This window comes from Halyomorpha halys, unplaced genomic scaffold (genome assembly GCF_000696795.3).
Source record: "Halyomorpha halys isolate HHAL.00 unplaced genomic scaffold, Hhal_1.1 Scaffold522.1, whole genome shotgun sequence".
Taxonomy (NCBI): Eukaryota; Metazoa; Arthropoda; class Insecta; order Hemiptera; family Pentatomidae; genus Halyomorpha; species Halyomorpha halys.
This window is the reverse complement of record NW_027107635.1, coordinates 89,740-115,076: the sequence shown is the minus strand read 5'-3', so window position 1 is coordinate 115,076 and position 25,337 is coordinate 89,740. Positions and strand designations below refer to the sequence as shown.

Genomic DNA, 25,337 nt, shown 5'->3' with positions numbered 1-25,337 from the left:
TATATTAAAATTATTTTAAAAAGTATTAACACTACAGCGACGTTTCGGATTCTTTCGTCTTCAGGGCAATTCCTGTTATAACAATATTATTTTTCTTCCTGGGTCCCTGTGTCTAAACTCTAAAATCTAGATTGACTTCATCAATGTTTTAAAAAATAAAGTATTTCGGGATCAATGTGATAAAGATACTGAGGAGTAGTTTCACAAAATATTTAATTTTAAATATTTTATGAAGTCAATTTATGGATTTTAGACATAGGGAGATAGGATGAGAAAGAATATTACTATACATAGGAAGTACCTTGAAGACGGAGGACTCCGAAACGTCGGTGTAGTGTTAATATTTTTAAAATAAAGAAAAAAATTTGAAAGGATATAAAAAGAAATCACTAAATATTTATATAACCTTTCTCTCTCATAGTTAAGGTATCTTAAGGTAAAAAAAAAAAGAAGATATGGAACCTATGGCATTAAAAAAATAGAGGGATGGATATAATAAACCATTTCCTCATAATTGAACAATTTCACTTGCGTTATACGTTATAGAAATGATGTCCGTGTCTGTGTTCAAATTATCCTTCAGGTATTATTGAGCTAACCGTAATCCCATTTCAATGAAATTTTAGGGATTGTGTGGGTTGGTGCCCCGTTGGTCCCTTTATCGATTTTATCAGATTTCGTCTTGTACTCTCCCTTAATCGTCTACGATTTGCGCTTGCACAAATGTAATTTTCTTTACGTACCTATCTTTCGATAACGGAATTACTTGATTTAACTCGTGTTCGAAAAAAAAAATAATGGGAATTAATGTAGGCATGGTCTAGTATAAATTTCATCACTTTCTTTCGCTTATCTATGTGAAACTCTAATTTGCTGCAAGCACCTGTGTGTTAACAACGGCTTGTACCATAGATTTTATTAATTTTAAATAATTAAACTTGGAATATAGGTAATTATATCTAATGAAACATGTAGAAAGAGGTTACAGAAAAAGAAATTTTCAAGAAAGAAAATGAGGGGATAAAATATAGAAAATAAAGAGAAGAACTATATAAAGAAACAAATAAGAGATAGAAATAGTGAGGAACCTATTCTGATCCAAGCGCTTGGGAAACGTTTTGCTAGCTATAAACTGACATGATTTTAGATGAACATCCGAATCCAGGCAAATCGGAATCAGAAAGTAGAATTCTCATTGGAAGAGTTTAGAGAATTTTATGATTTTAGGGTACTAATAAGGGATTTATATTTTACCAACCTGATTTTTTTTTTAATTATCAAAAATTTCAATTAAATTAAATTATAAGCCAGCTCATTATTTCAAAACCATCGTGATAATGCAAATACCTCCTAGTAACCATTTTTTATGGTTTTATTATTTAATAAATAATATTTATTAAACTAACTGAGTCGTGCGATTTTATCCGCGTTGAATTTATATTTTATTTATCTTTTTTGATAGGTGATGAATACTTAATTAAGCGTATTAACAGAATCAGTACCATAACTCATTGGGAAACATAAGGAACAATCGCTTGAATAAAAACCAACTTAACAGGAACTTTCTTCAGTTTGATGGTTTTATGAAGATAAGCCAAAATCCATAACTCCATATTTTTGCTAATACTGGTCCGATTTAGACGATGTTTATTTAATCTTACAGAGAAAGTATTTTTCGTATGAGCAGCTATGATGTTCCAGATGATGCCTAATTTTTGAGTTTTTTTTTTGTCTAATTTTCGACTGTTTTTATGCTTCGTAATGTGATGCTGTACCGCCTTTATCATTTAAAGGCCTTTCATTACAATTTTTTTTTGTTCAAAACGGATTGGCAGCTCCTGCAACTCTTAAGCTTTATGTATGCACCGTTGACTGAACAAGGCATTTAACAAACCTATAACTTCCGATTGATTTTCTTGGTTCGTTTTGAAGAGAGCACGGGTCGATATTATGACACTTATGTAGGTCAGCTTATTGGAGACTAGGAACGTTGTATCGGCAGAAAAATTATTGTGCAATTTTCTGAACTCATCTAGACTTTCGAAAAAAAATTCTTGTACCGTTTTGATTGCTATGTAGTACGTCTCTTCATTTCAAATTCTGTTTCCTTCAAAATAAAATTGACTGGTTCGTTTTTGGGAGAATCAAGACTTTGTTTTTTTAATCTTCCGCAAACACCCTGACTGAAACTTATCTTCTTCTAGTTTGTTGCCTTTTTTACCTTTTGATCTAATTAATTAATAGCCGTAAATAAGAATATTCCTGTTTTCAAAACGTTTTATAATCTGGGCTCGTTTGTCAAAGCAGCGCTATAAAATTTTTAATCTGCTCTAAGGCTGAATATATCAATTTTACAGGAGGACATTATCATGTGAAAGCCTTACTTTCTCGGTTAGGTCTTCCATTATAGGGGAATTGTCGCTAGGTCGCGGACCACTTTGAAGTTATGGGATACGTTAGCCTTCGCATAAAAGCCGTCTTTCTAGCTAATGGTGCAGCCAGCCGTTCATGCCTCACTTCATTGAATTTATCCTCAATGCCTCAAGCTCCCACACATGCTCAATTTAACGCTATCAATGCGTATGAGGAATTCGAACTGATCTGGTATTTTAAAATAATTATTTGAAGAACAAGTAAATACGCTGCGAAACCACGGTGTAATATGAAACTGATTTTTTAAGGAACCACCGACCTATAGCGCTAATTACTAGACCATATCATATTAATTATTATGGAACTGGTAAACTGATAAAGAACCACATCAACAGGCATGAAGTCTCTTAAGGGCTCCTCAAAAGAGGGTTGGATCGATATTTCCTTTCTGCAGTCTTGTTTGTTTTGATTTTTACTATAATTATAGAAATTTATTTATCAACATTTATATTCTGTTCTATATATATTAAGTTACAAACAAATATATATATAATAAAAAAACCACTCTAATGTTAACACACTCTTGAGCTCTGCTCTAACCTTCACACGTGGGGGATAGAGTGAGCTCAGGGATCCTCAGGTCGATTATATAAATATAGTATATATTATTTTATCATTATGTTATTTTATTTATTTATTTTTCATACAGATAGTTTGATTATGTTCATCTTGTCTATTCTTTTGTTTGTATATATTTTAAGAGAGTTTTTTTTTTTATTATTATTTTGTTTTCTTCTTTTCGTTTTTTAAATTTATTTTAGTGTGTATGAGATCATTCATCACTATTACCTATTGCCCACAACTGTGTGATTGTAATATATATTAATTAATAAATCTATCAAAAGCAAAAAAAAAAAAAATAAAAAAAAATAAATAAATGTTAATACAACGTTCTATGGTTTGATGTTTAATATTTCAGTTGTTATTGTGGAAAGAACTCATTTTCATTTCCGGAAGATGGGACCATAAAGAGGAAATGGCTTACATACTGGGTTATTTAGGAAAATTCATTGGAACCTAAAATTTAAAAGGTTTTGAGAATTTTATTAAAGTATATTTCCTTTTCTTGTAAGAAGTATAAGCATATTAAATTTTTAATTCTGTAACTGTAACTTTAAGCCATAGAATTTATAGACTACTTATTGTAATGTCATTAATAAAAAAAATCAATTATGGCAGCCTTGGGACTGGTAGACAGCCCTGAAACTTCCGGAAATGAAATAATATATTAAAATTGTATTAATAATGATCAATCGTTCCTACTTAGAGCATAATGCAGAAAATATTAGTTCCAGAATAAAAATAATAATAAGAATAGAACAGCCATTTCCAATTTCAACCCAATTCAAATCTAACAAAAATTTGTTTATATTGTATAAGATGAAAATAAGATAACATGAGCTCACTCAATCGGAATGGCACTGCTGGAATTGTTAAACTAGTTTAAGTTTCACTAAAAAGAAGTAGTTGTACCTTCCGCATGTTTCTTTGTTTTTTTTAGTTCGTCTTCCAAAGACTGTAGTTGTGTTTGAGCTGCTTCCGCTCTTTTCTTTTCTTTTTCAGACACCTTTTTGAATTCGTCTAGCGTTGCTTCCCGTTCCATTTGTGCATGCGTTAAAGCAGTAAGGAGTTCAGTCATTGATAAACTCCTGTTTTGAGATTTCATGTTGTTTTTGTCCATCTGTGGATTTACAATAATGATGAAATAGTTACAAAATTTCAAAGCATATGTGATTACTATAGTAAATAAATACTAGAGTTTTCTCTAGTATCGATGATAAGAAATGTCTAAGAAAAATCTAATCGTTCAAAATGCGCTTTTTTGTCACCATCTTGAATTTTTTTTTTCAAAAACAATAAAAAAAATTTGTATGTGGTATCAATTTACTGAAAATGTATTGCTGAAAACTATTTAGTTATTGGTTCTAAAATATGAGAGTTAATAACAAAATGGTGCCCAGAAAATTGAAAAGCTCATAATGTGTAATCATTTTTTAATCAGTGCTCAGTATTTTTAAAGCTATCTACCGCACGACAAAAGTTAGTATACGTTTTTTCAAGTAGTACATTTTCTAAAGTTTGAGCCCTCACACAACTTTTTGAAATCCAATAAATTTTTTCTTAGTGTTCGGACGCAATGGCAAGAATCTTCGTTCACGTGTCGAACATTTTTCGGCCTAGTATCACTAAAAAAATTTCATTTAAATCAATGTTCTCACACGGTTTTAAATCACTGTACTCTTACCTTGTTACTGCTTAGTATCTTATAATTAAATTTAAGGCTAAGTTTTCTAATTTGCGAGAAATCAACATTTTATTAATCATTTAGATAAATATGAAAACTACAACGAACGAAAATAATCAGTAGACATTGCCTTATGATTCATTTCCGTATCTCCAATTAAAGTGCTAATATACTTCTGCACTTATAATAGTTCTTGTGGAGCAGTATATAATATTGGACATCTAACCCCTTTATTCTAGTATAATTTTTTTATTTAGTTTTTCTCCTAACTCATACATTATACTAGACATTTCTGACTTTTATTCATTGTATTTGATGGATTAAACACACTTCTTATAATTTTGTTTGACAATTAATAAGATTTTTCTCGTCTATGACTAATATTTTTTCTTAAATACATACATACCCATCCTTAATTATGTTTCTAAAATTATTTCATAGCAGTATTATCTCCTATACAGCTGGCATTTGTTTTGGTTATAATATTGAATCATTTGTTGTAAATTTCACAATTTACAATTGTATTGAGATCCAATTGTTGTTATATTGGATAGGAAGCACGAGAGCGTGTGTCGTATTCGGCTTAAAATTTTATAGATGCGGAAGTGGTTTAGATATGCATCCAATAATAACTTTATTTAATTTTGTTTACAATATGTAGGTAGATGGGTTATATTTCAATAATCTGAGATTTATACTCTAACAAAAATTCATTACAATACATATCTAATGTATTTAATTATTGTGCAATATGCTTAAAGCTTTTGTGTTTGTACATCTCATAAAGTAGATCAACTTAAGTTGATCACAATTATCCTTTATTATGGTAGTATAAAAAAGAATAATGCCCGTTTTCTTTGGTGATCACTGGCCAATTTTCACTGAACCAATTTTCACCAAGTTATAAATACATCATCTTCATGTTTCATGAAAGGTTGAGCAATAATAAAATCGGCAACTAAATAATGCTACATTTTTTGTTGAGCGCAATACTTTCAGGAACTGCCTATCTGATTTAAATATTCCTTTTGCTGAAACTAATCATTATTTTGAATTTCAGACGCGGGAAACTTTTACAAGTTGCTAGTCCTAATTACCTGTTTTTGAGGGACAATGTTGTGAAAAAATACATAAAAAGTTTAGTTGAATCAAAGTAAAGTACAAAATTAATTTTGATTGAGCTTATAAATGTAGTAATCCATAAAATAAATTCTTTGGTTGTCTTGACTATCTCTCTTAGTATAAATTGTTAGATACAATTTTGAATTGATTGATAGATTTTGACTTTATACAATATGGGTAATACAACGTACGATTGTAAAAACAATAATTCGCCATAAGAATCATGAGGATGATTTTGGATCATCTATGTCAATACCTGACGCTTAGTTCCTTTCGTCTTATTACATAGAGTGCATAGTGTATAGAAATTTTAATACCAAATCGACTGACGTGAGATGAGGGCGATAAGTGAAACATGTTAAAGATTATGTTTGAGGCGTGTTAGCGTGGCGTTTTATAAAATGAAATCTAAGAACGGCGTTAAGTGCTGTCAACAGCATTTCATTTCTTCAAGAATGAAAATGACTTTAAAAACAAATAATAGGTGAAAAAAAAAAAAATGTGAAGCTACAGCTAAAATAAAAATGGATACAAATATGCAATAAAATTGTTTAAAACACCTGTATTTTTTTTACTTTCACTTACCTATAGGTGGAATGTATAGTAAGGAAGAGTATTACAAACATGAAATATTTCGAATTCGGGTTTTTGGCGGATATATACGTTTTGATTATTTGAGTCCAAACAACTGAGTCTCGCAAAATGGTCAGTGTGTTTGTGTATATCTGTACAGTCTAGCTCAAAGTTAATTTATTTAAGGATGTATATGCCTGGGATGTAGCAGCAACTTTTTCGATAAAATCGACTTACTGGAAGTGCCACTTAGTACATTTTTTTTTCGATTTTCACAAAAACAGCCGCAATAATTTTGATTAAACCCAATATAACAATGTACGATGAAATGAACTTTAATGTCAGCAGGGCCTTATCCTCCATTAAATAGTTTAATTGGTCTTAATCGCCGAATCAAAAAAGCTTCCCCTAAAGTATTTTTAATTTTGTTTATTTGAAATAATTAACCATCTTGCAACTTCAATAGTAATAAAAACACTAATATAAATGTGAACTATGTAAGAATTATTTAGTTGACTAAAGAAGAAAAATAGAGCAGTAGTTTAAAGTATTGATAATCGGGAGACAGCCCAGCGTGGCCGATCTCTCCTGATCTCAGTTATATGCACATGCCTTCATTATGTTTGATTAATCTTTTGCATTCTTAGCAGAAACAAAATGATATTCGTTATTTTTATCTCGAGAAACTCTAAAATATGAATTCTTATTGCTACAGATAAATAAAAATTCATTCCTTGAAATATTCGTCGTTCTGGGTGATAAGTGAAAGTTGTGTGATGCGCGGACCGAATTAAATTTTTACTTATTGTACTATATTATATTATTATTACAGATTTGTACTCGATTTAATATTCAGTTTTCTGCTTACAAAATGAAAACTGTTTACTTTAAGCATTATGCTTCTTAATACTTTTGTATTCCGCGTGAAATACCATCAAGATGTTGATTATCAAAAAATATTAATTAAAATTACCGAAGTTCTTTACGAGAGCGGGAAAAGTCACAACGGTAAGTGGTTGTATTGATAATAAGGTATCCTGCAATTTTATTTGGAAAGTTAAGAGATACAGAGCGCATCTGATGGAAAAAATTTTAAAATTGGAATTTTTATTTTACTATTGAATTTACTATTAACTGTCTAATAATTGGCTTCGAGGGAGAAAAAGAATTTATGAAAGAAAGGATATCTAACATTCCATAATTAATTAACCTTATTTTTGCGAGTATGTAAAAATAGGGTTAGATAACCTTGCAGTTAGGTAAGTAAAAAAGTGTCTTATTAATTACTGTGCATTGGTTACTTTTATAACCAGTTTGTGTCTTTCAAAATGTTGCCCTATAAATTAATTCCGCTAAACTAGAAAGTTGCTCCTCCTTGGCAGGGCAAGCGGCCCTCAACTTCAGAATTTATTAGACAACTCCGGGAGGTAAGCGATCAGCTAAGTTTGGATTCAAGAACTTAGCGTTAACACGGAATATTAACCGCCCCACGATAGGACTGCAACCGGCGTTTTTCCCCATCTACTTGCAAGTAACTGTTTATTTAGGTTGAATCTTGTTGCTTGTTTAGGCGGGGCGAACAGATTAGTTTTCATGGAATGTGATGAGATTCGCGAGATTAGTTAGGACTTCTCCTTCGAGTCGTTTTATTGGTTTCGAGAGGATCAGCTGAGAGATTCGGAAAAAAAAATAGAGAGAGAGGTGGGTTTTCGCTTTCTTTCGGATCAACAACAAATGCTATTTTTTGATATTAACTCTTTGGCTACATTTGGGCAAAGACGCACACGACTTTCTGATACGTCCTTGAAACTAAGACTAGTTGATTCAATTTTATTTTAAAGTAATGTGTATCTGTGGCGAAAGAACAAATAATTTCAGTACCTTGGTGGAACCTTGTTTGGGATACACAACCCCATAATGACAGAAATAGGGGATATATTTTATCAAGGTTATAGGGACAGTTTTAGTTTTAATAAAAGTAGTGATTTTTTTATCTGATGAAGAATTTTATAGTGATCCATTAAGCGATAAATGTTTACCCAAATTTATACCCCACAAGGGCTAATTTATTATTTAAAAAGGACGAATGATCCTAATTAAAAAGAAAAAATGACATTCATTTATTTTATTTTTGTGGCCAATGGCATTCACTAACCAAGATCACTAGTCAGTTCTTTCTGAGAATTCACACGGACAGGAGGTGTATCGGTATCGCCAATGAAAATTATTTAAATTAAAATATTAGTGCAAGTGTTTCTTAAAAAATACAAAATTTACTAAATGTCAAATGCGATAATACAGGAAATATAAATAAATAGTAAACTATTATAATTGTGAGCATGATCAAATAAATGTAATAATGTTCGAACAAAAAATATAGACTAACTGTTATTATGAAGTATTATCATATGGAAATCATCTCAACCAGCTGTGAATTTCATTGAAAATATCGAAAACCAATTATATTATCACAATTATAAATATTTTATTAGATATAATTTAATATTTAAATTTTAAGTTTCTTTTGTTTATATAAGAAATTATACATATATTTTTTGTTTTTTTATCTAGATTTAAATATTTCTGAATGAATTAATAATAAATCTTTAATTTGCGATTATATTTTGCCCATTCATGTATTAATTAAGAAATAATAAAAGACTTGTAGTCAGTCGCATTATCAAATGAAAATCAATCTTTCAAGAATAACAATTTGGAACAGTTTTTGACTGACTGCTTTAACTTATTTTGACATAATTGAATAAATATTTTACATTATTCATATAAAATAAATTATAAACAAAAATGTGGTTCATGATATAGGAAAGTTTTTTGGTTATTAGGATTTATGACATCGTATGATTTATGACGTCAATGTTGCCATGACCTATGTTACCAACGTGACATGAAATTGGCAATAAACTAAATAAGGAAGTATAAAATAAATGGCATTACAATATATTGACTATCTCCAAGCTGACAATTTTTTAAGCCATTAAAATTATCCTAAACCTAAAATAAAAAAGAGGAATTATTTATTTTTGGTTTAGGATAATTTTTGTGCGTTGGAAATATCTTGAAATGAAACGATTAAACAACAAGGAAACAATTAAAGTTCTGCTCCTTCAAATTGTATTTTTAATTTAGCGAAGCTTTCAGGCCGACCAACTAATAAGCTTTACATGATTTCTGAAGTTTTCCTTCAAGAGTATCTTAGCTTTAATTTTCTTGTACTAATTTAGTCATAACTTCTATTATAAAATTTCATTGAAATTAGGAAGAGTTATTTTTATATTGTAAAAAAACATAAGACAAAAATTGTTGAAATGTATTATTTTATACTTATTTATTTTTAAATATAATGCCACCGCCGATTTTATTTTCAAATGACTTATTACATTTAATAAAAAATAAAAATAATAAAACTTATTCTTAAACTTAGAAATTTAAGTAATTATGTATCAAGCCACCCTTAGAAATGAAGAGCTATACTTGGCATCACTGAAATCTATGGAAGATCAGTCTCAATATTAAAAAAATATACTTAAAAAGTCTTTACTATCAGACCCACCTGAACTGAACCTGAACCTGAATCTGAACTGGCTTACAACGTTCAAGCCAATCCATCTTCCTCTAGAAGACTGAAGCCCAGGCTAGCAGGACATTATACTATAAACTTTATATTTTTCTATTTTTTATTATTATCATTATTATTTTATTTGTTTATTGTCTTTTCTTTCCCATATTGTTTTTTTCATTTTATTTCAGTTATTTATTATGTTGGTTCTACAACTGTTTCATTTTTCAATTACATAACTATTATTATTTTTTAGATATTTATACCATTTTTTGTTTTTATTATTTGTAATAATTAAATGATTATAACATTGTAACATTATAAATACTTAGTGATGTCTTTTACATGAAACTATATCCTCCCCCACCATTAACAATTGTTGAAAGTTAATAAAATTGGTATATAATAAACATGTAAGGCCCACCAGACCGATCTGGTAGTAAAGAAATATATAAAATACTTGGCAAACATTTTAAATTAATTAAACATTTTGCGTTTGTTTTCTTTCTACGTTTATTTGTTTTTCTATTGTTCAGAAATTGATTTTCATTATTAGCTCTGCATTATTTATCAACAATTAGCTATTTATGAAAAATGTTATATAGTTGATATTTAAGGTTTAATACCGCAAGCTATGTTTTATGCTCGTAACAAATGGAAATCTGACAATAATAGGAGCACCTTCAAGCCATTTCGTTGAGCAAATAAATGTACAGCTCTGTAAAATGTTGTTCATTGCAACTATCTATGTCACCTTTATTAAGGAACTTCAGTTGTAAAAGTAAACTTTAAGAAACACAAAATCTAATTTGGCCTTAGGAAAAGTGAGAAGAGGGTGGGACTAAGTTACCTGGATTGTGGGATTCCTTTCTTCACAAGAGACGATCTACTCCAGGCCCCGCTAGGGCACTCCGCCCCAAATTGATTTAGCGACAGTGGCAACCATCTATACGAGTGGCTTTTACACCACATCACAAAGTCACCTTATCCTCGACATATTTAAAAGCGGTGGCTTGGATCGAAGCGTATTCGCTGGAAGATGAAGTCATAAATAAGCAATGATCTCATAGCATCATTAGCTGTTGCGGCATGACAAAGAACCATATTACAAATTATTATATTTCTGTTACTTTTAATTGCTGTTCTGATTCCTTAACTAATAAATAGTCTATTTTTTTTTTTTTTATATTTCTCATAATAAGAATGTTTTTCTGACTTAGATTTTAAGTTACAATATGTTTTATATATTTTAGTTTGGTATGCATTATAGTTGCACTAATAAAATAAATAAATTTTGAACCACACATCTGAACCAGAATCCGCGTTAAAGAGACATGAATCCAGAGTCTAATCCAATGAGCTATCATAGATCTGTAAATGACAATTTAATATTCTTACAATTTTAATACATTTTTGAATACATGTACCTATAATTAATATGTGAATATAATTAAATATATTCCCATCTACTTCTTGATCTACTCCTCTGGCATTAACTTATCGTTTCATTCATGGCTCCCCCTCCATATGATTAGTTTCTTATCCAATAGAACTATTTAATGCACTCTTACGATGTTTTGCTTAATTTATGTTCATTAGGTAATAGGTAATGACTAACCTATAAATAGGTAATACAAGATTCTACACCTTTCTAATTGTTTACGTTATACTTTCTGAAACGGTATTTTGCACGTTTTGCATCCATCAATAATAGTATTCCAGTATAATTGCCTTTAAATTCTTACTCAGGCTTTGAAACAGAAGACGCGAACAGAGTAATTTGGTGACGTATAAGCAATTATTTCTGTTCTTTCATCATTATTCTACTTCTTATTAATACTTTCCGTAATGTATTTAAATATTTTATAACATTGAAATTTTCATTCTTGATTCTACTGATATGTTTTTTCTTTATATCTCTGTTTAATAAAAATAAGGCACCGGTTTACAATTATAGCCAATTTTTCAATATTGATCGATTTAACTATTTGTTTTATTTTTTGGACTCCTCTACTCATAATTAGTAAATATTTTAAAGGTAGGATAAGACTTAGGGAGGTCAGTGTTCCGAGGATTCTCTTTGGTGTTTTCATTTCCTTGAGAGATTTTGATGGGTCGCATCGAACAAATCTATAAATTAATTTTTAAAGATGAGATAAGTTAGGCTACCAAGGAGGCTGGGAGAGGTGGGTGTCACGTCGATTTGCAAACGTTTTCTATGTTGCTCACATAAACTAATTTTTTTTCTAATACTCTACTCGATTAAAGATAGTGTAAGACCGAAACATATATTTTTATTTATAATTGCATGCAATAAAAATTAACGGCAAAGAAAATAACGACACTCCGCCTCTCCTTTAAATGTCTATTTCAAAGATTATACCTATTAAACCCATTACAATTAAATCTTTCAAGAAAAATGTAAATTAAGTGAAGTGGCGAAAGAGATTCAAAGCCTTTCCTAAAAAACTCTCATCTCTCAAGACAAGGCTTAAAGGAAGTTATTTACATAAACGGTTATAAAAGAATCACCAATGGGTACTGGACAAAGAAGTTGAGGGTTGGAAAAGGATTATTGCTTCTGTATAATTGTCAGTAAAATTACCATGGATTTATACCGCCTACATCTTTAATGTATGAAACGATTGAATGCCGATATGTTTTTAATGATATGAAATTTACATATCCCCGGTCGGGTTTGCAGATCCCCCGTCCCGTAAAAACAATTGATGTAATTTGGGATATACTTCACCATTGATATTTTCCCAGAGAATATTACATGATAACTTTTGTTTGAAACTTTTATCAAAAGGAGTAATGTTTCTTTTTTCCTATCTTAACGTTCATTTTCTCTTGAAATAAAAATGAAAAATATATGAAAATAGATTTTTTTTTAATATTCAATATGAATCTTGACAAAAATAAATCCAAATTATGTAAGTATTGTTTTAATAGATTTTAAATTACTATTGTGTTAAAAAGATATTGTAAATTAAAACAAACAGACAATAAATAAATACATCAGAGGACTTGGGATCACAAATCAACTTTACTGGAACAAAGTATCCTCAATTGCTAGTGCCAAGTTATCCGCAGTTAACATTTCTGAATTTAAAAAAAATATTATGATAGACACATCTGACAAAAAAAAAAGTTTTGATTTTATTTTAAATTGTACCTATTCCAAAGATAGTTATGTCGATGGGGATCGTCTAAGTATAACTATTACAAAATAAGGCTATGTACAATGTACAACACGTCAAATTAAAAAAAAAAAACCTTTGTTTATAAATGTGCTTTTATTAAAGCAAAGCTGAGATATATTTGAAATTTAGTTATGCTAAATTAATTTTTTTTAAATTTGGGCATCATGATCTATAAAAAGACAATTTCATTATTGTGAATAAATTTTAGCGTACCCATAATTGTTCGTTAATGATTTAATGATATTTTTTCCTGTCTATTTAACCAAAACCAAAAGGCATGTATAGACCTATGAAACTGAAAAGTCTTCATAATTGACATCACTTAAACAAAATTGAAGTGCTAAGAATTAAAAATGAAAAACAAGAAGGAGGAAAACAAATATAAGCACCATCCTAGAATGAATGAAGTCGATTATATTTTCTATTTCTATATCTGAGCGCGTTTTTTTTTTATCTTTTTTACTTGCATAGGATAGAATCATGCTATGCAAAATCACCCGATAAAATAATGAATTAACCCTCAGATTTGAAAATTTGGCACTATTGAATTCTATTATTATCCTATCGGTAAACAAATCTTGTAATATCATTGTTCAATTAAAAATTGTTATTTGTTTGTCTTTTCTGTATGTTTTAATGTTGGTGATTTTTTTTTTCTATTTTATTCACGCCCTCATAGTCGGACTAATAGGGTACTAGTATTTCAAATGAATTTATAAAAATAAAAATTTCAGACATAAAACTTTTAAACTATATCGCTTAAATAATTAATTTTTATTTATAATATATCTTTATGATATAGTTTGTATCTTCTCTGAAACTCATTGGACTCACAAAGCTTACATCTCAAAATTTTCATCGCATAATCGGTACAAGATAAAACAATTGTTTTAAACGTGAAAATTAGCTCGGCTGGCTTCAGAACTTGGGATATGGCCGTGTTCTTTCGCTGAGCCAGTGGCTCATATATATTCATAGCGAGCGGAGAGTTCTCGACGAAGTTGTTCCGGGGCCTATAGTCGCACACGCTGCTTCTCGGCTTGATAACTGGATTATGGTGTAAAGTAATAAATAGCCAGATAAATATGTATGAGAACTCAATCCAAGTTCCAATATACATTAGTATGATTTATATATTCGTATTAGCGTTGCCCATTGTTACTCCTTGTAACTTCGCGTTTTGCATAGTTGTCTTGTCTGACCTAGAATGATTAATATTTATTGTTTTTATACTAGTTTTAGAAAAAAAATACTGGCGTTATTCACGAAGTCCATTCATGGAAGGAAAAATTTAATGTCTAACAGTTTTCAAAGCCTTAGACCGGATTTTTGTTTTATTTTATTTTTTTTATTAGTTAGTTGTTTAACAGAAAAAATGTTTGAACAAATGTTAATACCATGGCAAACGGTTGGAAAAATTCGTGGATTTAACCGCGAATGTTCGAAAACATCTTGGACGAGTTTTTTTTTTCACTTCTTTCTATTTTCATAAGTATTTCAGTTATAATTTTGAAAATCTCTGAGAATGTATCTCTAGGATTACGATATATACATGAGCTCACCGATTTAAATGAAATGGTTTTTTGTGATACTAGGTCAAATAATATTAAATATATAACACAGAACATATCATGGGCGCAAACTATCTTATCCTACAATGAATTTTTTTTGTAAGTTTTGGACTTTCCATCGGACATGAATGGAAGGAATTTTGACTTAAAAGTTGAAAAGTCTTTTACTGACAGAAATATACCGTTGGCCCGAAGAACAGTGTTTCTTTAGAGGTAACGCTGCTCACTGGTGTTGTACTTTAGGGAAGAAGGGACGAGCAACTTTTTTCATCAGCTTTGACAGGCTACGAGGTAAAGGCCGTAGTAAATTCTCAACCAGCCTGGCCGGCCTGTGATTTATATCTCCTCGCTTCAGGACTGGAAGCTATAGGTTCACAGCCCTGGAAGAAATCTTGTGGTGTTATGCTGTAGTCTTATACATTGTGCTGTTCTTCTTCATTTCTATGCCATACCCAGTCTTAAGTAAAAAGGAAAAGTGTAAATAAATTTTTCTGAAAGAATTTTCTATGCGTTCTAAAAGTAAATAACACAGAAATCATACCTGTTTATCGACAGGACTATAAAACGTTAATAAACTATAAAAGATGCGTTAACAAACAAAACATAATTAAAATTTAATTTTGTTCGTTTAGATATCCACGGAAGAAGATGTGACTTTGAGCACTTTAAGGCAAGACGCTCAAGAGAGTTATCTATAGGTAACCAACCTATTCTAATCATCGTGGGGGTCAAATTTTCATTTTGTGGTACCGCCAGAAGTTAAAAGTCAACTCTCCAGACCTAATTAAAACCGGCACCGCTGCAGTAACGGGGCTCTAAGGTTTGTCTCCTAAACTTCCTCGGCCACGAACGCCCTGAGTCCTAAAGTGCCTGGTTCAGGGTATGATAGTGATTCATAGTGTGCTAGATTCTATACCAGGTCAGTCAATATTAAATGGTGACCCCGATTAGTGGATCTTGACAATCTCACTCTGGGCTCTTGAGGTCTTTGATGGATGGCTTGAGCCGAAGAAAAAACAAAAAATACTGCCATTGAAGTCCTATACAGCTCCAGATTTGGAATGTCAAGATTCTTTTCTCGAGGTCACTGCGAAAAAAATATAGCCTGACCTTCGTTGGAATTAAACCACAACGTTCTGAACTAAGTACTCTTTAAATCCGCGAGCAAGGGGAGGCTCGGTCATTATGCACCCTCAAAGCAGGCAATAGCTAACCGATCTACGTTTCTCCAATTCAGTAAACCAGAGACATCATATCTCACAATTACATTTTAAAAAAGACTTACCAAATTATTTATAAAGACTGTACGGCTAGTCTTTTTTAACTGATGTAAGATGTGCTGTCTTTGGTTTGCATTTATGTGATAAATACTTATATACCCAACTGCATAAATTCTCACTTAAAAAAATAGCAACATGTATTTCGCGAAAAGAGCAGGTTTTATATTACTTACAAAAATAATGCATTCAAAATAAAAAGAAAAAAAGGAATTAAAATTTAAGATATGCTTAGTTAAAATAAGGAAGATATGTTGTTTTTTCTTTTTATGTAAAATTACATTCCGATTGGCTTATAATGACATTTAAATGACTTCTCTTGCCTATTAAACTGCTTTCACCTTTTTTTTAAATACTCATAACATTTTTTTTATCCTGTCTTGTGATTAATCCAAGTAGCCTTAGCCATTTTATTAAGAGTTCGGATTTCTTGTTAGTCACTCTAGGTTAAAAAGAAATTTTTTAAGTTATCAGAAACACACGTAACCATTCAGATAAGGTTATCATTTAATAAAGCCATTCCGACTTATACCTGATCCTATAAGCTTAATTAAAGCAGAAATTCACTGGTATATACTTGTTCTATGCCCAAACCAGGATACTCTAAGAACATTAGGAGATGACTGCTTAAAAATATAGCGATACTGGATTGTACTCGAGTATTTCTCAAATTGTGTTACCGCGATTTTCTGACAGATGGGAATAGTGCTAACTCTTCTGAAACCACTACATTCCTTTTTTTGTTGCTTTATGTTTTATACTGTACTATACCGTTTATGTTTTATAGATATTTAGCAAAAAAATGCATCTTTTAATTCTTCAAGACACTGTGCTTGTCCTGTAAATTTGTTTTTTTTTGTTTCTAATATTTTTATCAAGTCAAGATTTATTTATTTATCCCCTCAAGAACATTTTTACGTTATTCTAAATGCGACTTCTGAAATCAGCTATCTGGCCCATCTTTTAAGGTTTTTAAAGTCGAAACAGGTCCTAAATTGTTTTAGTTTTAATAATTCTTAAATAAGAAAATGGAAACACGAAGGGAGTGAAAACAGATTATTTATTTAAGACTTTGGTTTATGGCTCTGTCAGTATTATTAATTTATTATTCATTAATTTGATAAATATTATTATTTCAGTAATATGTGTAGTAAAGCAGTATAAAAGAGTGCTTATATTTTACAGATACCTATTCTGGACGATAGTGGTGTCTCTTCAGCTAAAGTGACATTTTCAAGTGCTGGTGTGGTTCTTTTTCTCTTTTTTTTTTGTGCATTGCGGTTCGGGCGTGTCGCTTATATAGTGGTTAGAAGTAAATATAAACAAAAAATTTAAATTAAAGCCGCGAAAATACGCCTTATCGTTTTAAAAATCTGCGTTGAAGAACGGATGAAAACTCCAAGAAAGCTGACTCTTTTTGATGCAGAATTGGTAAGTTGTAAGAATAAGAGAAATAACATACCATTTGTTTATATAAGCAATGCGATTTGTGCCAGTGGTCTTGAATTATGTTAGTAATTTAGTTTCTTTCTATGTTTTTGTCTAGTGGCGTAATTATTTATATGTAGAATTTATTTATATTTTCGCTTATATTTTTTTATTTGTTATTTTTAATATTAATTTTTTTTGTCTGTTCGATGTTATATTTATGTCAGTAAACCTTTTGATTTTAAAAAATAAAATTCTAATTTTATTGTTTTATCATCGTCTATGAGGCTTTTTGAAATCTGGGTTTAATCCGAAGCTATTGAGGTGTCATGTGAAATATGGGCAGTCTTGGAAAATATGACTTATTGTCAGATTGTTTTTTCAATACTGGCAGTTCACAGGCATTTGTTTTGACGTAAGATTGAAGTGGGTGAGCCTCGTGTGACCTATTTTAGCCTGGCCCGGACAGCCTCCTCTCTATGGCATTTTCCGGCTGGAGGTACCACAGGACTTAATGCCCTTTTTAATAATTTTTATTTTACTCGTTGGGTTTTCACTCCAAAAGGATTGCAGTCTATCTTTGATTTCCTTTTCGAGGGGTTTTCTCATTCCTGATGGAATTTATATTGCTTTACCCCGTCCCAGAAGCGCGAATGCTTCTCTTGCAGCGTGATCGGCCAGTTCATTCCCCGGATTCCTACATGATTGGAACCCATATAAAAATGTAACTGACATACCCAGATTTTGTAGTGTTTAAGTAAAAATAGATGTAGAAAATTTTCGGATGCTCCGGATACATACAGCCTAAACCTTTTAACGAGATTAATGAGTCTATAATTATATTGTCATGGTTAAAGACAAAGAGAAGTGAAGCGCTGCTACTATTGCATTGAGTTCGGCAGTGAATATGTTGCATAGTTTGTGGAGTTTAATTGGAGTTGGACAGGTCTTGAATTGTTTTAGGACGTTCTTGGTGGATGATTGTTTTCAGATTTGTCAATTGTTTTCAGATTTGTCAATTGTTATCGTTTTGAGAAAAGAAATAGTTATTTATTGTGGAACAAATACTGTCCCTTTATACTTTAGCATATGAACGTTAATTATTTTTTTCAGCCTTAGATCATAAGTCTGAATCAATTTATATGTTTAAACTGATAAAAGATTGATGATTCATTGTATCTTCGTTGCTCGACTAATCAAAAATTAAATGTGAAATTAAAATTACCATGTATCATTTTAATGATTTATGTCAGATGATAATCAATTGATTATAAACAGGATCACATTACTATAAATTTCATATATAGGTAAGTGAAAGTAAATATATATATGACGAAACCAGAATAAATATTCTATTTGTTAAAATTAAAAATGTTATTTGAAAACGTTAAACTTTTATATAAACTAGCATTTTAAATTACATAGATGATTGAAGTGTTTCACTTTATATATATATATGATTTTTTTTCAAATGGAAAGTGTTTATGCACGTGAACATTTTATTTCTTTAATTTTATTTGTTATCTATTTTTTTAATATTTGTAGAATGAAAATTTTATTTTTTCTTCGTAAACATATTAACCACCAAATTAGAATAAATCAAACTATTACTCTAATTGTATAGTTTAGTAATGTAATATATTATAATTTTTTTATTATGTTTTCTGTTTGCTTGTTTATAACAAATGACTGGCTGCATTCCAGTTCCAGGGGACTATGATATTTGTTGTCATTCTTAACTTAAGGCCTGATAGACATTATTTGTCCATATCCAGCAGAAACATAATTATTATCGACCACCTATATTTTTATTTGTTGAAGAAGACCTCTCATTTGTTTTGTTCAAATGAAAATAATTAATTCTTCATTGCTTCTTTTCTTTTAAAATTTTAGTTGTTTCATTTACTTTTACATCGGGACCTGCTCGTGCTATACTGCAGGTGTCCCGATTGTAATTTTACGATTATAATTAATGTGTAGAAAAGGGGGGCTGGAAATTGTGAGACTTTCCGTTAGTTAACATGCATATATTTCCTTCTATTTATAAAAGTATTAATCCCTGGAGGGGCAGATGATGTTAGTGTGTTAGGTTTTAATTTAATTCACAATGAATAAATCAGAAAAGTGGGGTCTCATAGACTAATAGAAATCATGCGCTTATCTGGTAGCTGTTGGAAGTTTCGCTGTCGGAGTCACTTCCGCGTCCTATGGCCGTTTCCCTCGTCGAGATGTACGGTGGGCGAAACTGTAAAAAAACCATATATCTTCACCTGATGTCTGAAAAGACGTCTTTCCTCTTCAGTGGCTGGCAAGCGTGTCCTGGAATCTGGCGTAATGATAGGGGTAGGCCAAGTCATAGCTTGCATAGTGCATAGGCTGGGGCGGCATTGCAGTTGCAGCGTCTTCGGGGGCTTCCGGTGTTCGCGGCAAGGGGGAGGCATCAGAAAATGAGACCCCCGACCCCGACTTTATATAAATTCAAAAAACAACGGTAAAAATTGGATTACTTAAATCCGACACAACTAACCTTTAATGTATACTTTATTTATGTTGTTCATAATTATGTTTATTATTTATTTATCAAAAAAAAAAAAAATTAAATCTGTACCCCTACAAACCATGAAGGGTAAGGAGTATAGTACTTCATAAGGAAGACCAGCGGTTGTGCAAGGAGGTGATTTAGTCAGAGTCATGCTCGACAGCTGGATTTTTATCCAATTCATGAGGCTAGATAGACCCCTGAGTGCTCCCAAATCCACAAGGTGGACTCAAGTATACAGTGAAACTGAAATAATTATCTGCCACAGCAGGATTCGCACCCGTGTCCCTGGAGTTAGTAGAATAGTACCTTACCACTGAGCCACTCACTCCCTGATTTATGTGTATATTTTTTTTAATGTAATATTTTGATAATTTCTCTTTCCTTTCATTTTCAATTTTTCATTTAACCGATCACCCAAATCAAGCAGAACTGTCATTTTACAGCGTTAGAAAAATCATTTAGAAATGGAACTCTGTGCACATCTACAAATATAAGATATAAGAATATAATACTCAAATGTACAGAATTGCGCAAATTAAGCTGATAAAGTGGAAATTTGGAAAGTTTGATGTTAAATACCAGAAAATTTCATTAATAAAAAACATCCAATTTAAAAATTAAATAAATAAATATTATGCTTCTACTTGTTTGCTCATCTACATTTCTGTATGTAATAAATGACTCTGTGACTATACTATAATGACATTGTTAAATAACCCTTAAATATTTATACATTTGACTGATTTTTTTTATAGGACATAATTCAAACAATGAAACTTGTTTCTTTCTATAACTTAATCGTAACTATTTCTCAATAGTATTCTATGAAACTTTGGCTATAAATGCAACTACGCAGTGTCAAATGAGAGAAGTGAAAGCGCTTGTAACTAATGGAGACTTAAAGGATTACTCTTAGTTAATCTCATCAACAGAATGTAACCTCATCAGTACCATAAAGATTTGAGTTAGTGACAGACTTGTAGACTAAAAACCAAACTTAATAGTTATTTTAATATTAATTATGGTGGATACGACATACTACCTCACTTATGGTTAAAACAGTCATTGTAGTCTTACCTTGAAATGTAACCTCTTTTCAGCAATTGTGTACACTCAGCACATTTCTGAGTGCAGATGTCAAACTTACATTCTTATATTGAAGAATGTCAAGAATTCAATTATTTGAAAAGTGATCTGTGCTGTATTTAACCTCAAAAGATATTTTCGTTGAATGTAACAACTCTTCTTGTCTTTCAGGAAACCAGATGAAAACAAACTAAGTGTCATATGTTCTGTATATTTGCTTCTCACGGTTACCTCTGTTGACTATCAAGATTATATATTTTAATTATATTTTTCATGTGTAGTTTATTTATTTTTTTATTATGGCCAAAGTCCCAATATGAGGAACTATGCAGCCCTAGAGCGGGAATTTCACGATTCATTTCTCGGGGCTGCCGTGAGATAAATGTTGACTGACCCAGGTGGGAATCGAACCCCCAGCTTTATCTTTTGAACCAAGCACTCTAAGATCCTCCCTCCAACGGGTTCAGCTTTCAGATCTTTTCATTTTTAGTTTACTTATCAATACCCAATTACCTTCCAACTGAATATATGTAAGGCCCTGTGTTTTAAAACTCCAAAATGCACCATTTTTGACTTGGTGCACGACTTAAGCATAGGTCAAATCTCATTTTAATGTTAGCTCCAACAGCTTCACGGTGCCATGGTATCATGGTAAACATGGTATGTGCCATGGGACACTTACATTACGATTGAGCCAATTTTTATTTTTATTTCTCAAATTGTTCAACTAGATAACGTGAATATTTAGAAACAAGTCGAGCTCAATGAGATGAAGAAAACATATCTCACAAGAGAATTCTGGTAAGTACTTTATTTATTATAAGTTCCTTGCATCAGATATTGCAAATCTACCGGTTTCCAATGCTAAGTTAGCTTTGATGTGCTATTTCTGTTTTTAAGGAAATATATTTTCATATCTTACTATTCTATTATATTATCTAAACTGCCAATTCGTTTTAGGGAATGTCTAGACAATATTTAAAGATTCGTATAAATATAAAATTATAAAAATGAATAACTATGAAATTATAAACATATGAAATAAGGAAAGTAAAGTATTGGAAACTTGGAAGATTTTTACGTTAAATAGTGTCTACTGTTCCGGCAATTTTCTGACTTATATTATTATTTCTTCCTCCTAATTATTGAAGATAGGTTATTTTAAAATAAATTTAATGATAATTACAGTTAATGCTGATCAAGTCCAATCACTTCTGAAGATAGAATTATTAACTGGTTTTTATCCCTTTATTGGGATTTCTGAAAACTTTTACTCTTTATTTTTTCTCAATGTTTCCGGTATTATGTAACGATATGTTTTAAAAATATTTACAATTTTTTCAACGTCAATGAATGTATGCCTTTCTAAAGTTCGAATGGTTCTCAAAGGCTGTACTAGAGAAGAGTTCATAAAACTTTCGACCTTCTTTGGGGTTAAAGAGATAAATCATGGTGATAAAGCTGGAGAACTACAAAAAGCCGATGATTGAGAAAAATGGCCTCGATATTTCTTAGTAATATTTCTGTCATCCCTCACCTTGTATTCATTGGGATAAAATACAAAGTTTTTCTTAGTTTTAATTTTTTTAGACGGTTATAATAAAAATATTTAAACATATAGAGTACAATTTTATATTTGGCCCATACTTTCAATACCTTTTAGCTATATATATTAAAAGTAAAATTATGAGAGATCCTTTAGTGTAGGTGTCTTTAAGAACAAAAAAAAAAGAAAAAAATTGCTTTAAAAACTCACTAATCAAACTACCATCAGTTTCTGATTGTAAATGCGTTAAACTTAAGATTTACTCAGAACTTACGACTTCAAATATTTTTAGGAGGTTACAGAATAAAGTTCAATACAGCATTCTATTAGTCTTGTGAGTATAGGATCTCTAATGTTTATATTTTATAAATGAATTCGCAGAACCAAATAGAGAGTGTCGAAAAACCCCATAAATAAACCGAATTCGCAAATAAAGTTTTTCGCGTTTCTATGGTAATTATGAGAATAGCAAGTTTTTTAAGCACACATCTTTAGTAGAAAGGATTGATTTAAAAGAAATTGAAAGATGTGTAATATGCAGAATTATTTGTTCACTGCATTCCTTCTTAGGTCGAATTCAATTTAAAATTTTAATTGAAACATTTTTTAAATTTCTATTGTTATTAAGTTAGTTTTACAGAAAGATGAAATTAAACAATCATATGTTTCATTTCTATTTGGTTATAAATAGATTTCGATTTTAGTGAATCATGGATTTTAAAACTGGAGTAAGTATTTCAAATATCAAGAATAATTTCGGTTTTATAAGATAGTTAGAGATTATACTTCAATTTGGGTACGTTTACAATTCGAAATTTAAAAAAAAAAAAAGTTTAGTTTCGTGTATTTAAATGCAAAAAAAAAATCAAGGGTTAGCAAATAGTAAATTTGAATTTGACAATTTTGGTCGAGTAATTTTTTTTAACATCCTTACGGTACGTTTTTTACTGTTTTACAACAATAATTAAAACGGCTTTTAGGACCAATTTGATATTGAAAAGGTAGCTGAGATTGTTAAAGACGCCGTTGAAGAAGCGATGGGTAAAACTTATCCTATACCATCGCGATTGAAAACCTGGACTGCGAACGTCGGTGAGGAATGTCTTGAAAAAATTGCATTAATGAAATCACCGTTGAAATATTTAGGTAAGAATATTTTGGTAAGAATAGATTGAATAGAATTATGGGCTTATGTATTTAACTATGTTAGCTACCTTCATCAAATAACAGATTTGGATTTGTTTAGGTTAAGTCCATATGAGGTTTAATATTAGTATTATTTACTCATATGAAACAGGAGATACGTCAATATCATGTGTAGGAACTTAGGTTCAGTAGTTTACAGAAGTTTTACTTTTATACAGGTTAAGAAAATACGAGTATTGTTTGATTATTAATCGTTATTCAACAGAATTTCAGAATTTATCCCCTCTTCTCCTTTATGCGCTGAAGAGCATATCTGAAAGAGGGGTGTCCCATGAGAGCCTTTTGACCCAAGAATCGACCCACTCAAATATATATTTCTTCCATAGCTGGACATGAACTCTTCCTTCAATTCTTCAATGCCTTATCAACTTAGTCTAGTAATGAAAAGGAGAGAAAAGAGCAACTGAAATGTGAATGTTTAGTTGCAGTCGTAATTTTAATTTTTTGGGTCGCTGAACACGAATTCAAAGTTAGCTGATGGACATTTTCCCGAAAAATGTCAAAATGGCACATATTTTTGTTTTTCGCCAGTATCTCAGAAATTATTGATTTCTTTGAGTTCACTTCTAACAGAATTTACTATATTTATTTCAGTACAATGTTTTCCTTTTATTTCCAAAATGGTGGGAAAACCTGTTTATGGCTCTTTACATCCGATTTTCATTCATACAACCCACATTCCAATCTTTGACCATATATGCTATAACTTAATGAATTGATAACATAATAATAATAATGTAACAGAAATGCTATTACTTAATTGAAGAACAAAAATGAAATAAAATATTGATTTTGTATTAAAGTATTAGAAAATTAGATATTCACTAATTAAATTGACTAATTCATTTTGCAATATGAAAATAATTAATTTTTTTTTTAGAATAATTAGATTTTCTTAGAAAGAAAAAATAAATTATTACTTTTAGTCAAATATAAAAATCTAAGCCATCGATTCTATTTAATAATTTATTGACATTTTTTCTTCGCATTTTCTCATCCTATGCTGCATATAATTTATAATATTTTCCCTACAAAACAAGCTTAAGTATAATTTCTTGTTCTACTAATAACAGATGTTGTTTAACATTCTATTTGATGCAGTGTTCACGGACATGATGGAAGACAATGGTGCTGGTTACCACTTCTACATGTCTGCAATGTGGGAGTCAGATAAGGACGGATATTACTCCTTCAAGGAAAGTCGTGAAGCTCAACATGTCTGGATGGCTATCAATATTATTGGAGTTGCAATTTAATTTGTCCCACTTAGAATATATCGATCAATATTGAATTTTCTCTAGTTTTTTATGAACCATAATTGTAAAAAAATATCAGTTAAGTAACTTACCTCAGAGACGATTATTTGTGCTCTTAATTCGTCGACAAAAATTTTGAGCGAATGAAGCTACTTCGACAGATTATTACGATGTTAATGTTAAAAAGGAATATTTATTATGAGCTTATCTGGTTTTGTTGTAATAATATTGTTCACATTCATACTCTCCACAGGGTGGCTACATACTTG

The 25,337-nt window shown here is 30.6% G+C and overlaps 2 protein-coding genes and 1 long non-coding RNA gene across 7 annotated transcripts in view; 2 read left to right on the top strand and 1 right to left on the bottom strand.

The window, feature by feature from the left end:
* Window positions 1-17,429, top strand: part of LOC136795438 (uncharacterized) — a 30,920-nt gene extending 13,491 nt beyond the window's left edge. Inside the window, exon 3 of the long non-coding RNA XR_010843045.1 lies at window positions 17,190-17,429. This is a non-coding gene — a long non-coding RNA (uncharacterized lncRNA). The remainder of the gene's footprint in view (window positions 1-17,189) is intronic.
* Window positions 1-21,244, bottom strand: part of LOC106683863 (putative leucine-rich repeat-containing protein DDB_G0290503) — a 37,522-nt gene extending 16,278 nt beyond the window's left edge. The window contains exons 1-3 of one of the 5 annotated variants that reach the window (XM_014425585.2): window positions 21,052-21,244; window positions 10,801-11,029; window positions 3,907-4,114 (exon numbers count right to left, since the gene is read on the bottom strand). In XM_014425585.2, coding sequence (XP_014281071.1) covers window positions 3,907-4,114 — 208 coding nt within the window. In that variant the 5' untranslated portion in view covers window positions 10,801-11,029; window positions 21,052-21,244. Of the gene's footprint in view, window positions 1-3,906; window positions 4,115-4,808; window positions 5,065-5,084; window positions 5,189-10,800; window positions 11,030-21,051 lie in introns of those variants that run through there. The other 4 variants (XM_014425586.2, XM_014425584.2, XM_014425583.2 and 1 more) reach the window with 4 other exon arrangements.
* Window positions 21,245-23,188: 1,944 nt separating this feature from the next.
* On the top strand, window positions 23,189-25,103 carry LOC106683862 (dynein light chain Tctex-type 1). The gene is made up of 3 exons (XM_014425581.2): window positions 23,189-23,334; window positions 23,587-23,752; window positions 24,914-25,103. Exons 1-3 carry the CDS (start codon window positions 23,317-23,319, stop codon window positions 25,066-25,068), a joined length of 339 nt encoding a protein of 112 aa, XP_014281067.1. The 5' UTR covers window positions 23,189-23,316; the 3' UTR covers window positions 25,069-25,103.
* Window positions 25,104-25,337: the final 234 nt, after the last annotated feature.

Bases quoted from the DNA above. Each gene is read 5' to 3' on its own strand.
- LOC106683862 (XM_014425581.2), top strand. The intron at 23,753-24,913 runs GTAAGAATATTT...TATTTGATGCAG, and splicing joins ATCACCGTTGAAATATTTAG to TGTTCACGGACATGATGGAA.